Source organism: Styela clava, chromosome 4, assembly GCF_964204865.1.
Source record: "Styela clava chromosome 4, kaStyClav1.hap1.2, whole genome shotgun sequence".
Classification (NCBI taxonomy): Eukaryota; Metazoa; Chordata; class Ascidiacea; order Stolidobranchia; family Styelidae; genus Styela; species Styela clava.
The window spans coordinates 14,392,108-14,408,210 of record NC_135253.1 but is presented as its reverse complement, the minus strand read 5'-3'; the positions used below and the strand labels follow the sequence as shown (position 1 = coordinate 14,408,210).

The window sequence follows — 16,103 nt, the reverse complement described above, 5'->3', positions numbered from 1 at the left end:
GAACTTGGGCCGGATCGCATCGCAGTTCATTGGTGTTCGTCTGGTTATTATGCTGACAATCGCTGTCAACGTGACTGAAATGATGAGTGAGTATTATAGGGTTCAAATCTACTTAAAATTTGAGACCGTTTTGAGCATGTTTAAAGGCTTTTAATACTATAGCCTCTTAGTTGGATTATAATAAAATATATTATACTGTATATACATGTTTACAGTCGGAAATATCAGCTGTCATCCAGTGAAAAACGAAACTGGATATTCCAAAGATTTCATCAAGTATTGAGAAACTTATTGTTGAGAATCACCAGTGATAAAAAATGTTTTGGAGCTCATAGCGGAGACATTCACGATTAATAGTAGTGAAACAGGACTTTTTCGTCATTAATTGAATTAATTAGTTTCATCTTAAGTATACAGCATAAAGGTATTGCAATTTTAAATAATTCCAATGCCTCCATCTAAAATTTTATTGAAAACAGAGATGAATTTGTCCATGGTAGACTATGCACGAAGCAATTTCATAACAGCGGATTTTAATATTCATGGTTGCCAATCTATTTTCAAAGTAATGAAATGCTTTGCAATTTAATGACTGTCTTCTTATCAATTGCTTTGTATTTGTTGCTTATAACAGAACACCAATGGCAAGTTTTAACCAGAATTGATGACTGCGAAAAAATATAATATTTAACTGTCATCTAGAGCAGGGTTGGGCAAGGTTTTTTGACCAGGGGTCATAAATATTGTCCACCAAGACTAGCGGGCCACATAAGTGTGACGTGAAAAGTTATATCTCATGAACAATATTTACAGTTTTCCCACGTTTCTGAATTTCTATTTCAGAAAACGAGCATGTCATGAATCATGATGAGCAGAGAGACTAGCAGATATATATAGTGGGAAGAGTGGTATACGCGCATAAGCAATAGTATTTGATCATTGTTTCAAAAACTTTATAGCCATGTTTCCCAATGAAGACGAAATCCCCCTCTAAAAATTTCATTTTGTATTTTCAGTAGCGTCACTAATAGTCTTTGATTTTCTATTATTGATATGAATTACTATTACGATGAAAATTAAATAAATAAAGCATTTTTTTGCATAAGGAAAGGGAATAAAGAGTTCTAAAATAGGCGAAGGAAGGAATATAACGAAAAAGGATGGGAACCACTGCCCAAGGCGTTTTTATTTATTAATAGCTATGCTACAACACGAGTCAAACAGGAATATTCGAAGAACTGGAACAAGCTTCACAAACGCACGGAGAGAAAATGGTTATGGAGGTTCCATCTGAGCAATTTCTACATTTTCTGGAAGTTTATTTTTTGGAATTGCTGACTGTTGTTGTGAAAATGTCAGAAGTGGCCGGTAAATCTGAATATTCACAAAACTAAAGGCATAAGGTCCAATAACGTTTACTGGAACACACCAACATAATTTAAACCTTCGAAGTGAAATTTCTCGTGCAGTTTTATAAACATGCCACGATTGTGTATATGCCGACAAAATATGCGAAAAAACGAATATACCAGAGTATATTGATACTTGACGTCGAAATCAGTGTTTTTGGGGTGCAATGGTCATGTTGTCCTGTGGCTGTGACAAATACTCACAACGTTAAAAATCGTTTATAAAGTATGAAAACGTTCACTGTTGGGAATCCTCAGAATCCCACGATTTGTTCACATTTATGCTGTAGTTTTATTTAAAGTGTCGACGCATGTTACAAATTTTACAATATTAAATGGAAATGGAACAATACCGTTTTGTGAGACACCGACACTCAATTGACAATGTAAAGGCAATGATAGTAAAGGTGAACATATTACAACAGCTAATAGATCATTATCTCATAACAAAGACGAAAAACGCGAGCATTTCGGTCTTCCGGAATTCCAAATGCTTGGTGGGAACTGTTCTAAATATTTTTAGGTTATGATTGAATATTTGCGTTGAGCAGTTTTTGATAAGGCACCCCATATAAATTTTACAAAATAGTACCATTAATGAACGGGTACTATAATATTTGCACAATGCACAATGTTAGATCAATGAAGTTTTGATACACAGAAAATGTACACAATTTGTTTGATTTCATAGATTAAAAATGGAACTGGAGTTTCGATGTTCCCAACATCCGATAGAGCAACAGCATATTTGAATTTACAGTGTACCCGAGGCCAGTACTTAAACTAAACTCTCAAGTCAAAAGTTTTTTTCTCAAAACAATTGCATTCCCGATTGCAAGGCCGAAGTTGCAGCTTGACGACAATTACTTTTTAGGGTATATAAGTGAACCGGGCCCTTATGTACTGAAACTAAACAATCGTCTTTGTTGGTCTTCGTGCACTCTATCAATTAGAAGTTTGTTTGCATGTTTTAATCACTTAAATCGCAATTTTACGTCCTTGCTTAAATCACGGAAGTAAATTAAAAACATACGGACAAATATGCGTTTACTGATTTACCCTACGCGCTATCAACTTAATAATAGACAAAAACGAAAAATTAAGTTGAAATTTTGTATTATATTTACCTTATTCCCGTTAGGAAACTATGAGTAAATCGAGGCATTCAAAATCACAGACCGTTGCAGGAAACGATAAGCCCTGACTGCCATTGTGTAAGTCAGACTGAGAGAACATTTTATTAAGGCTGGTAAGCACATTCTTTGGTACGTAATTTTCAAGGCAGTGTTAGGATGTCAGGTCAAAATACGATTTTGACAGCTTTAGATGAAGCGTTTCAACTGCATGAAAGTGAGACAGTAATAGAACTTGGACCGGATCGCATATTGCAGTTTATTGGTGTTCGCCTGGTTATTATTCTAGCAATCGCTGTCAAATTGACTGAACTGATCGGTGAGTAATAATTATAGAGTTACAGTTCTACTTGAAATATGAAACTGTTTTGAGCGTTTAAAATGTTGTATTTTGTTTCCAATCTGAAATATTTCGATACTATCGACTTTTAATTTATATATATATATAATTTTACAGTCGGAAATATCACGTGTCATCCAGTGAAAAACGAAACTGGATATTCCTCAGATTTCATCAAATATTGTGAAACTTATTGCTGGGAATCACCAGTGATAAAATATGTCCATGATAATAACATCCACAACTTGTGCGAAAACGATTTTAATGTAAACGATGGAAAACTTCTGAAACAACCAAATGAAGCAATAAATGTGATGAGATGGATGCCTTATGCAATGCTTTTTCAGGTAGTCTAAACATTGTACTTATTGCTTGGTCATCCGTCCAATTGAATGATTCATATGTGCACCAATTGCCTGCTAAAATGTAATGCCATTAGCAGTTAGGCCACAATAAATAAGCATAATTCAAAGACTGCTTAAAACCGTTTTTTAAATATATCTTACGTTCTCGCTACCGTTATGCCATGAGTGGTTTTGAGTTATTCCATTGTGTCACTGTATCCAAATTACGGTGACCGTACAATTAAAGCCCAAATTACAAATTCTAGATTCGTTTTTTAAAAAGTACAATATTTCATAAATGTTTTTATACGAAAGCAATGGCTTCCTCACTAGAGTATTTATTTATTTATTGTAGGCGTTTTTGCTCTCTCTTCCCTCTGCATGGTGGCACTTAAGAGTTGGGGGGCGATTGATGGGACATTTGAAATTTATGAAACTATTTATTGAAAGAATGTATGAGAAAGTCAAAGATGTTCCTGCAGGAGTATACCATTCGTGAGTTTTAATATATTAATATATAATTTTATGAACTAGATCTTCAGAAAAATTTCCGGGAAAGTAAGTGACTATAGGGTTATAGCGTCAGGAACACACACGTGTTTACACCTCTAATCGTATAATTTTAGGAAAACGGGGGACATATTGTATAGTAGGGCGGGGGAAGATAGACACACGGGGTTAGATGGACACTTTTTTTCAAATTGACCTATTGGCGACATCTTATGGGGCTTGATTCTACAAATGCCATTGGTGAGTTCGTTGCTAAGGAGGGAATTCGTTCTAGCCATTTCGGTTTAGCGCTTGGCGTAGTTCGTCAGTTGTGTATCTTTCCACGTGGCTTGTGATTTTTGAAGGGTGAAAAAAGGGCATTTAGTAAGAACACGTTTTTCTTGGAGGCACTATATGCTCATTTTCAGTCAAGGAACTCGGAATCGCGCCTTTGTTGGTAAGTTTGTACTTATGCACTATGATTTAGGACTAACTGTGCGACTGGTGCCAGCTAGCAACTAACTACAGCCCTCAGCAAGGTATCATGTAGAAAAGGGGGGTTATTATGGGGTAATAATTTTTTTGCGTTTTTTGGTTTTGTTATTCAATCTGATCACTCAAGCCCCTTCTTTGTGATAATATACCTGAAAGTCTTCTCTTTTATTTTGTAATTGCTTTTACTTGTCAAAACACTTTTGGGAGAATTTCAATAATCTTATCAAATTATGGGAGGTGGCCATCTTACCCCAATGTACTGTCATGTTTTTTCCAGATGCAATTTTTTAATGCATGGGAAGAAGGAAATCTAAAAGAATGCCAAGAAAATACCAAAGAATATCAAACAGAGGCTCCTGGTCAGAATCTGTCATGAGAATGGCAGTGGAAGCTGTCCAAAAAGGGGAGGGATTGAAGAGTGCAGCACGTACTCATAGCGTTCCCAGAACAACTCTACGGAGGCATGTGTTCAGCTCGGTCAAGAAGATGGTGGCATCAAAAATTCTTGGTCCTAGTTCTATACTTCCAAGAAATACAGAAGAAAATCTTGTTAAGCATATTCTAGATTTCGAGAGGAGAGGATTTCCACTAACAGTAAAGGACATAAGGCAATTGGCTTACGAGTTTGCTATACGCAATGGAATCAAAAACAACTTTTCAAAGTCTCTGGAAATGGCCGGTAAAGATTGGTGGGCCGGCTTCAGAGCTCGGCACAATGATATTATAACAATAAGAAAACCTCAGCCACTTTCTATTCAGAGAGCAATCCACCTGAACAAACCGATCGTTCAAAGGTATTTTGACATGTTAGAAAGTGTCATGAATGACCTCTGTCTTTTCGATCAGCCCAGCAAAATTTATAACGTTGATGAAACTGGCCTTAGCCTCGTTCCTGGTGTCAAAAATATTGTTGGAGAAAAGGGATCAAAGTCATCAAGCCAAATAACCGCCGGAGAGCGTGGGCTGTCTCAAACTATCGTTGTGGGTGTGAATGCTATTGGAGATTATATCCCTCCAATGGTTATATATAAAGGAAAGAGAGTGAACCCAGCACTGGATCGTGGCTTACCTGCTGGTTCAATAGTGAAGTACAGTGAATCCGGATACATAAATAAAGATTTATTCCTTGCGTGGATGGAACATTTTTGCACAAGCAAGAGAAGTGACTGCGATAAAACACTTCTTGTAGTGGATGGGCATCACTCCCACACTCACAGCCTTGAAGTATTGGAATATGCTAGAAGCCACAATGTTGAGATAGTCAGTATGCCGCCTCATACGAGTCACTATTTACAACCTCTGGACAAAGTACATTTTAAACCACTAAAGGATCATTTCAAAGAAGCAGTTCGAGTTCATCACCGAAACAACCCCGGAGCAGGGATATCCAGAATTGATTTCCCTGCACTCTTCAGCAAGGCTTATTACAAAATTGCCACAGTCGGCAACGCAGTAACATCTTTCCGTGCTACCGGCCTGTATCCACTTGATATTGAGCAGATTCCAGAGCATGCATTCGCGCCTTCTCAGACAACAGCAATAGTGAGATCTGGTGAGTCAGACAATATAACGAATAGAGACTACGACGTACCATCTCATGAGGTTAACACCACGACAGAGGTAGAAAGTGTCACAGGTGAACCATGCTGCTCTCTACCGAATTTAAGTAGAACTTCATCAGGAGTTCAGTTAGCTTCTGAGAAAGTCCGTGATTCTTTGAGGCAGGAAAATAGCAGGGAACCTGATAGCACCAGTTTATCAGATGAATCATTTGAAGATATTTTGCCTCTTCCAGTGGCCACTCAGAGAGCCAAGAAGCAGAGGAAGAAAGCCATTCAGACAGGAATTAGAGTATTAACTAGTGAGAAATATGTAGCCGAACTGTCAGCTCTCGCAGAAACAATGCCATCTAGCTCGTCGAAGAAGGCTACAGCGCTTGTAGAAATAATTTCATCTAGCTCGTCTAAGAAAGTTGCAGCTCCTAGGAGGAAAAAAGAAAATAAACGTAAGAATGAGAGACAAGAAAGAAATTGTTTGAGCAACCTCTGCGCTGTCTGCAACGGCAATTTTTTTGACGACGAAGAGGACGAGGGATGGATTCAGTGCCAGAAATGCCAAAAGTGGCTTCACGATATTTGCGCCGGGGTTTATGGAAAACGTATTGTGTCCTTCCAATGTGATGACTGCTCTGCTTGAAGCTTTTCTTGTATAAATATTTTCTTTCGCATGTACATGTCGATAGCTTTCACGCTATCCTAGGAGTTTTTTTGGTGTTATGTTTGAGAGTTTGTGTGAGGGTGTAAGCAAAATAAAATTCTTTCCTGTTTTCCTAGGGGGTGTCTTATCATACTTTCGTGGACGATTCTATGGGCTCACAACTTCAAACATTCATGGGGTAAGATGGACATAAGAGAAATTTTCAAATTGGCCAAAAAAATTGCAAATACATTGTTTAGTTTGATATTCTGCTAGGAAACAGAAAGCATTTTCAGTATTTTAATGCGATTTTAGCACATGTCCGTCATATCCGACCATATGTCCAACTTCCCCTCAATTTTTTTTTGCATAAAAACGTTTCTGCTGTTGCGATGGTTGGCGACCGGCGGACGCCGGCGTGTGGCTTAAGAGTTTAGCCCTTTATGTATGTACTGGCTAAGTTTTAGGAATATTCGAAGAAAGGTTTTCGAAATATAGATAATTTTCAATAAGGGGGGCCATCTTTCCCCGCCCTACTATATTATATATAGAAAGTGATGCCTATTAAATTAATAATAATTTAGTTAATATTTTATCGGTACACGGGCCGTGTAACACCCTTAGGAGCAATTTCAACAACTTTCAATAATTAGTTAGGAGATAATACAGAACCGCTGAAATAATTGCACAAGAAGTAAGTACGCTATCGCAGTCTCGCGATATGTTTTTGTTTGGAATTTTTGAGCCCAGTGGACTGATCTATCCGATGACGCATTTTTTAAAATTACTTAAATTCGATCTGAAACCGAGTTCTAAATATTAAAAAAAATTAAAAACATAACAGTATAATCACCTTCTAGGAAACTATATACGAGCAGATGACCCATTAGTTAAAAAAATAATTTTTGTTGCAGCAACGACCAATGTTTTCGATACGATTTCAGCCCCCTTTTGTGTGCAATAAACCTCTTCTATTTACTAAAGTAGTTTCTTATATATCTATAGGAGGGAATACTATGATGGTAGTCTACATGTTAACGGTTGGGAACATTCTTCACGACATCAAGACGGCGAAGTAGTTCTGGTTAACAATGATACCCCGGGTATTAGGGATGAAGTCAATGAATTACTGGGGAAGGTCAGAGGACACACTTTAACCCGGGAAAATGACGTGAGTAATGGCTGAATTCAAGATGCTGAAACATTATTTTATATGAATACTTCTACAATATTTTACATTTATTAAACTCGAAGTCGACCCATGCATAGTTTAGTTAGTATTATTATGTTGTTGTTAAAATCACCTTCCCCTTCAACCAATTGCTTTGAAATTTTTAGTGTTTAAAAATTGTTATTGTCGCTAGGAGGCTATTACATTTATTTGTTTCAGAATATTCTTTTGGCTGTATTGGATTCGTTTTTCACTCCGAAGTTCTGTGTGATGACGTCATGAAAATTGCACACCGCGTGACTGTTCCGCAATGTTTTGCGAGTGTGCGTACGCTACCGGTACTGTAGATTGTAGAAGATCTGATACTGCAGTGATTCGAATCATTTAATATTCTGATTCACATCCAGCCTGGAACAATCTTTGTCACGGGGCCTGCTTTCATGCATCTAAGACAGGGGTGGACAACCTTTTTTGGCTCGCGTGCCAAAATCGGCTGAATTTAACGACAAAATGCTACTGCGTGCCGACCAAACTTAAAAACAATTTTTTGCTACTTTCATCGCAGAACCACACAATAATAAACCGTTTGAAAATGTACCGACATATTCGCTATTCGGGAAAATATCAGTCCACAACTAGATTTGATTACTTTTCTTATTCTATTCAGGCTACTACTATTACAAGACTTAATAAAGATCATAACTGAGAACGGAGATTCACAAGCATATGTAGATGAAAACACGGAGAGTAATGCAGTTGCAAAGTTTTTAAGACACGAAAAATTTCGGGAATGGCATACTAATCGCGCAATAGTTTGTTTTCTGCACTTCTCTCTTGTATTCCGTTCCCTAATCGCTTATATTTTCTTCGAAATCAAATTATAACAGTAAATTAGCAAGTAACTCTAACCAACATGAGCTCTACAACTTTATAAATCGAGCAGAAATGAACGAAAAGGGTGGCACGGACGAACTATATTACATAAGAATGTAGCCAAATGAATGCTGCGCTCTTCTCGGCAAAATTGCACGATAGCTCACTCATTTGTTACGTCATAATGTATTTCTTTGCAGCCATATGTCATGAAAAGACAAAACGAGTTTGAATAAATAGCGGATTGTTAACAAACGATAATGAATAAACGAACACCGAGTTTCATCAGATAATTCAGAGTCTTGAAACTTTTTATCTGAAGCCTAATGATTTCGCTTTCGAGGAATCCCTCGCGTGCCAAATAAATGAGCTCGCGTGCCAAGTTTGGCACGCGTGCCAGGGGTTGCCCACCCCTGATCTAGGACAATCTGGGTACCGGTACCCCAGTACTGGTGGGCTAAGTTACGGTAGCTGTGCCACAGTTCGAGCTTTATTCTGGATATGATTTTGGGGGGAATTGTAAGTAAAAAGTTTCATTTTAGCATTGCTCTCTTGTACTACACAAAATCTAATATGGTGTTTCAAAATTGATATGAATACATATCTAATATTTCAAAATATATAACAGAAAGAGATTAATCATGAAGATCCCGAAAATGAAACAACGAAATCAATAAATTCGACACAAGGAATTACACAGCGTGATGAATCCAAAATGCTTGACAGACACTTATTTTCAATGCTGTGTTACGAGAATTTTTCTTCCCTGGAATGTTATCCATACCTACTCTCTATATTTCGACTGACTTTCTTAAAACACTTTGAAGACCAAGAAGGTGTCTATCCAATGGATGACGCAATATTACACCAGTGGTGTCACAAAGAAAATTTCAGCAGTCGATTTCTGGTTATCAGATATTACTTGAAACACGTATTTTCAATTATCATATCATTGGCGATAATTAGAGCAACAGCTTTTGTTTTTGAAATTCTGGGATCTGACATATGGGAATCAGAAAACTTTCTGTAAGTATATTGATTTTCTCCACTGCTTTATTTATATTTTGTACTAAGTTTGCGCTAAGCAAGATCTGGTTCACTCAACAACACATTGAGGAGCATGGTTCTAAAATCCAATAACCGCAAAAACCAAGAAATTAAAAACATAAAGAATTGTGAGCATTCGGAACATAGGCAACGGGAATGAGTACAATTTCCACCAAAACATTGTAAATTTAATGCTACATAGATAAATCTACATAGATACATCCATACGTGTATGTTTTATAGTTTTTCAATAATTTTTTTGTCGTGTGTTAGTATATAATTTGTAATCTCTCACATCATCAATATATTTCAAACTATATTTTCAGGTGCAATGTTTTATACTATGAAAATGAACACCTTGTCTGCACTCTCCACAGAAAGACCGAAATGCTGGCGTTTCTTGTCATTAATTTCATAATTATTACTATATATCTGATTATATCTTCAAGTCACTTATATTTTACTTCAAGAAGTCGCAATCGGCAAACGAGCTTATTTTTTGAACATATCAAAAATCGAGGAAGCCTAGTGATGTTGGCAGCACTACGTGAAATGCAGGACAAAGAGAAAAATAACTCATAAATATATGAACAATTTGATATTATATATGTATCAACGCAATCTTATTTTATTTTAAACACTTTGAACTGGGTGTAAATGGAGTAAAGATTCAGAATAAGTAGTCGATCACGTTATCCGTGAGTTAGGAATTTTAACAGAAAAGCCAGCACTGCTTTTATGGTTTATGGCATGTTCGAATTTATCATCCGACATTCATTCAGTCAGTATAGTTTCAAATGTTACTTTCATTCATGATAAACCATGTCTCACTTTTCACGGCAAAATGTAAAAGTATATAGATGTTCTTTTTGGTTAAGCTACATGGCTAAGGGCCCATTCACACCAACGCAGTGCGTTGCGTTATATTTTTACGTAGACGCAAACGCAATGCGTTGAACTTGTTCACACTGCGGTGCAGCAACGCATGTCGAGTCAAAAGGTCATAATTTTCGGGTGCAGGACGTTTACTTGAACAATCAGAGAATAGCGCAGTGGTGTGAACAGATGTGAATGGGCCCTAACGTATCCATAATTTTCAGTCACCGTGTTCAACGTAACATTCAATTTTATTTCGGAGTTCATAACGGAGACATTCACGATTAATACTAACGTAACAAGACATTAATTTTTTGTCATTACCTAATTAATTTTTGTTGAGTATGCAGCATATATATAATTCATTGCAACTTTAAGAAAATCTAATTCCTTCATCTACTATTTTATTAAAATCAGTTAGCCCATGGTAAAAATTGCAGTAAGCAATTTCATATAACAGCTGGATTTTATAATTCATGATTGCCAACTTACCAAAATAATGAAAAAACTTGCTGTAAACAATTACTGTGTGTTTTTCTACTACCAATTGATTATATAAGAAACACTGTACTGGAGTGCTGAAAAAGCAGTTTTTGTTTATATAATTTGTTATTTATTTCAAACAAACGATCACATTGCACAATATATGTTCAATACCACAGCCGGAGAAAAATTTATCTCACAATGCAAAAATAATCATGAGTTGTGTCTGAAAATAAACCAACTAATGCAAATGAAAAATATGTTTGATTTTTATGTACAAATATATTAATGTTGATTATTTTATTCTGTTTTTTAGCCTCTTTAATATCGGAACATATTATATCTACTTATTCCACAATATGAGCCATGCAGAAATATTTTTAGGACTAGAAAAGGCTTCACAAAAGCACGAAAAGGAAATTGTTATTGAACTTCCATCTGATCGATTTCTACATTTTTTGGGAGTTTATTTTTTGGTTCTGCTGGCAATTGTAACGAAAATTTCGGAAGTGGCTGGTAAAATTGGATATTCATATATCTAATGTTGTAAGGTTCACAACTGTTTAAGTATAGCAGACCAACACAATTCAAATAGTTCTTGAATACAGAACGGAATGAAATTTTTTTTATGCAACTCTAACAAACTATAATAAATATTATTGTGTATATAATAAAATAAGAAAACAATGAATTACTTTTAGAGCGAACCAAATTGTAATGATACTTGAATTCTTACATAGTGATTTGAGGTTGATTCGAATGTTTTTCAGGTGCAAAGTTGTCATGTTTCCCCGTGACAAACACTCATAACGTGAAAGGAAGTTTTATAAAATATGCGAACGTTTATTGCTGGGAATCTTCAAACACGTAAGTTTTATTTTCTGTATATACTGTGATTTTAATAAAGCTTCGTTGGTTGTAACGATTTATTATGTTTATTGTACGAATACCGTTAGATGAGACACTTGCTCTCGATTGACAATGTAAATACATTGATAATAGCAATTAGCAATAGTACAAAAGATCGTGGATGATCATCTTGTTGTTAATAAGCACATTTACCTCATCTATGACTTTTATCTTATGAATGAAGCCAAATGTTTTTTAAACGAACAACTAGTGGGAGTATAATATGGCACTTACGAAACTTATGATTTTCATATATTTCTACAATTTTTCATTCATTTCCAGTACCTTGCATGTATCGAACAACACATCCAACGACGTTGGATCATGTATTATACTCGAAGATCAACTTAAAATAACTGATAACATGTTTTTATCAAATCCAACTTTCATCAAAAGATTTATCCAATGGCTTCCTTACTGCATGCTCTTAGAGGTTTGGTACAATATATTAGTTAATTGTGGTTATTTATTATCATAAGATGAACAATAGTATGGAATACCAGGAAAGTGAGAAATTCTAACTATATTTTTCGTGATTCTAATTTAGTATTTGTACTATTCGATTCATTTTATCGCATCGGGTATTATGAACATCATTTCATTGATATTAGTATTCAATCAGAAATTTTGAAAGTTACTTTGGCCAATATTTCATAATATTGTAAAGATCAAGAATTAATTTTCTATTTTAATTTGAATGTAAGGAACTGGCATGTTTGAAATTCCAGATTTCAACGTTACGAGAATGGTTCCACTCCCAGTTCTCTACAAATACAGTGAGATATAGAAAATAACGCAATTTACACGTGTTACGCTATATATACGTAATTTGAAACGTCATCAGAATCATCATTATCGGCCAATTTTGCTGACATTGAAGCAGTTTTGGTATTGCTTATCTCAAAAAACCGCCTATCTATATATTCTGTGCCTTGTATTTTTTTTTATTAAGGATGCCTCTGATAGCAGAGTATGGCAATAACTCTTTTTATGTGTATTTTCTTTTTAATCATGTGTATTAATTTTTCTATCCACGTTGCAGGCATTTGCGTTTGCTCTACCTTCTGCTTGGTGGCATTTTAGAGTTGGTGCAAGGATGATGGGACATTTGAAGTTTGTCAAATTACTTTTACAAGATGTTTATGAGAATTTGATGAATATTCCCGGAGGAATCTACATGAAGTAAGACTCAAGACTATTATTCGTTTTATGCTGATACATAATATAGAGATAATAGTTTTTATAAACGAACAATTTTAAATTGTAAACGTGTTGATGATGAAATTGAACGGATCGAGGATGTTTACAACGAAGAGACATGAAGTATTAGAGAGAACGCTTTATCAATATTTTTTCATTAATTGAATAATAATTATTTCGAATTATGCATTTGGCGTTGTTGAAAATTGTGATAAAAATAGTGAATGTAATATCGTCACGCTAATAACCGAATTGCGTAAGTCATTTTTAGCAGTTTAGAGAAAAACGTAAAAATCTTCCTAATGATATTGTTGTGCCATTGAGAGTCAATAATTTGCCATGGTCAATTTTTTGATCGTAGCCGGATTTAAGTTAATTTGTATGACGCAGTTAAGTGACGTCATAATGGCGCACTGTGACTTAGGCAGAAATGTGTCTATGACTTGGGGACATACGCAATTTTGCAACTTCACTATATGCAGAAGTCCTGAACACTACACATTTCAAAAACGAATGTGATTCTCGTTATCTGCAATGTCCAATCCCCAAAATAGCTAATCAGTTTCAATTACATAATTTTTTATGTTTAAAAATATATATTTCATCAATATAACACGTTCTGCACACCCCCCGAAATTAGATTAAGATTAAATATAAAGAATAAAACAGCAATGCACTCAATATGAAAGCCAACCAAGGTGAATTGCACTCGGACAGTGAATATCACAAGTGCACGTCTTCCTACACTGTAGTATGAATTCAAATTAATACGCGCTGAGCTAGAATCCGAGATGCAAAAACTCGAAAATACTTCGCCGGGGTTATTTTGCCGTTGCGGCGTCACAATAGTCCTGCGGCGACAATGATAATTCTTTATGACGAAACAATTGCTCAAATGTGCATGTCATACTAAATCTCCATTTTTATGAGTTTCGGAATTCTTAAAATAAAATCTGAGTTAACAGACAGGTGCGCAGCATTACATAAATACCTATTTTATAAAAAAAACTCAAAATCGCCAAAAATGACTTACGCAATTCGGCTATTAGCGTGACGATATGCACAGTCACCCAATAGAAGCTCGCGTGTGTGTTTTCTGCACTTTGCTTTGAATACCACCAGCAGTTATGTTAGGTAGAGGGGCGAACGCTACTGTGAGGTGTTGCACTTCGAGGTCCGTGTGTTTGCATTACAATTCGATGTTTTTCTGTTTTATTGTTTTTCCATATTGGAAGAAAATGAGTTTTAAAACAAATTTCTTCAGTGAATCATACAGCGAAAATGTGGGATTGATGAGAAGCAGTGAAAACAGAGCACAACAACCGGATCCAGAGAAGGGAAATTGTGGATGTTGCACGAAAAATTTCAAAGCCCAGAAAGATTGCAATGATGAAGTATTCATTTTTAATTTGTTCTTTTGTTTTCAAAAACCACTAAAATACTTTTTATTGTGATCTTTTTGCATTTTATAAAAGTGCTTTGTCTGAAAAGATTGTTGGTATTTCAATATTCAACAATTTCTAAAGGCAACTCTTCTCTTACATATCTGAAATTAAGTATCGTTATCATGTAACATTGTTTTTAGAACTTACCGGCACGTTTCCTCGGAATTTCAGATAGAGATTTATTTTCCACTCTTTGTCACGAAAACCTGTCATCTTTCTCTCAACATCCATATGTCGCATCGATTTTTCAACTTGCAATATCGCAGTATGACACGATTGGGAAAAACAATGAATTGCCAATGAAGAGTGCTTTACTTCGACATTGGTGCCATAAAAATAACTTCAATAAAAGTGTTATCGTTAAAGAATATTTTATAAGTCGAATAATCGGAATCTTAGTTGCTGTAATATCGTGCTGCTTAGTGATTGTTGTCCTAGTCTATCTGGTTAACAGCGGTTGGAATACGGAAAGTTTTCTGTGAGTATTCACTTTAAACCATTTCCGTTTAAAATATAAGATTCTATGTTTTTCCTGGAAACTAATTGTTTGTTTGGCTGTCATTAGAGAAGTCTACAATTTTTCCAATACCGTAATAATGAATTTTTTTGATGGCGCGATTAGCCATAAAAAAAATGGTACAAGATACAGTGTTGATTTTAACAAAGCACACGTATATATTAGCTTTTTACACAGTGAAACAATTGATGCAATTACCACTTTTGAATATTGCGTGCGATCAGATTGTCTGAAATTTGCTAATGATATTGGCAAGGTTTGCAGCAAGAATCCGCCACTTTTCTTATTCAATGTAGCATAATATTCTACACTACAAAAAATTATCGATCTTGTTCATTTTTGTATTTTGCAGGTGCGACGTTCTTTATCACGAAAATGTATGTATGTTATGTACAATACCAAGAAAGGCGGAAACAATTGGATTATTCCTCGTCAATGCATTCATTTGTTTTTTATACTTCACTACGTCTATTTGTAGTTTCGGCTTCTTATTAAATACTAGTACTTCGGCCACTACAGATTACTTTAATTTTCTCAACGATAAAAATACTGTGGCATTACTTGCAGCTCATTTTGCAAACAAGCAAAAGAATGATTGAATGATTACATGTGCATCAGAACAAATGCTTCTTTTTATTTATAAAATATATATATTATCGTACTAAAATTATCACTTATTATCGGCAAATAGATTTCATAAAATAGAATTGTTCAGCCTAATAATATATAAACCAGGGTTGCTGGGCCGTTGAGTTGGAGCAAGGCTCCATCTGACTATTAACCGTTCAAAAAAAAAATTGATGTACGCCGTCTTTCAAGCCGTTTACAAATTTCTTACTGCCATGGCGGCACTTTGCTCCGAGTTCAAACAAGTATGACTATGAATCTAGCTCCCGACTCTAAGATAACCAAATTTCGACCAATGAAACCTGCTCGTATGCGTGACTGTTTAGTTTATGTTTGAAAAATGTTACTCTTACACCTCATATTCAAAAGTATAAAATAACGACTCATGTAGGCTATAATTTTTTATTCCACTCCGACCACAAACTTGCTGTTTTACATTTTAATTCACAACAACGCTTCATTTGTCACTCGGTTCTCAGCTGAACAGCTAAGGCCTTAATGTACCGTACCGATGCGTGGTATGTTTGAGTAGGCCTTTACCCTCTTGTA

General features: G+C 35.5%; 2 protein-coding genes across 4 annotated transcripts; both read left to right on the top strand.

Annotated features, from left to right (window-relative positions):
• The first annotated feature begins 2,578 nt into the window (after positions 1–2,578).
• Positions 2,579–11,172, top strand: LOC120327270 (uncharacterized). 3 transcript variants are annotated; one of them, XM_039393723.2, is made up of 6 exons: positions 2,580–2,861; positions 3,000–3,229; positions 3,582–3,721; positions 7,412–7,577; positions 9,079–9,476; positions 9,824–11,172. In XM_039393723.2, the coding sequence occupies exons 1-6, from the start codon at positions 2,702–2,704 to the stop codon at positions 10,077–10,079; spliced, it is 1,350 nt and encodes a 449-aa protein (XP_039249657.2). In that variant the 5' UTR covers positions 2,580–2,701; the 3' UTR covers positions 10,080–11,172. The 3 variants fall into 3 exon arrangements, with proteins under 3 accessions (XP_039249658.2, XP_039249657.2, XP_077967766.1); XM_039393724.2 differs by lacking the exons at positions 9,079–9,476; positions 9,824–11,172 and adding an exon at positions 7,797–8,231 and having other exon boundaries at positions 2,579–2,861; XM_078111640.1 differs by lacking the exon at positions 9,824–11,172 and having other exon boundaries at positions 8,245–9,221.
• On the top strand, positions 11,129–15,966 carry LOC120327271 (uncharacterized). Its single transcript, XM_039393725.2, has 7 exons — positions 11,129–11,372; positions 11,627–11,723; positions 12,048–12,198; positions 12,808–12,947; positions 14,230–14,359; positions 14,551–14,888; positions 15,280–15,966. Exons 1-7 carry the CDS (start codon positions 11,129–11,131, stop codon positions 15,524–15,526), a joined length of 1,347 nt encoding a protein of 448 aa, XP_039249659.2. The 3' UTR covers positions 15,527–15,966.
• Positions 15,967–16,103: the final 137 nt, after the last annotated feature.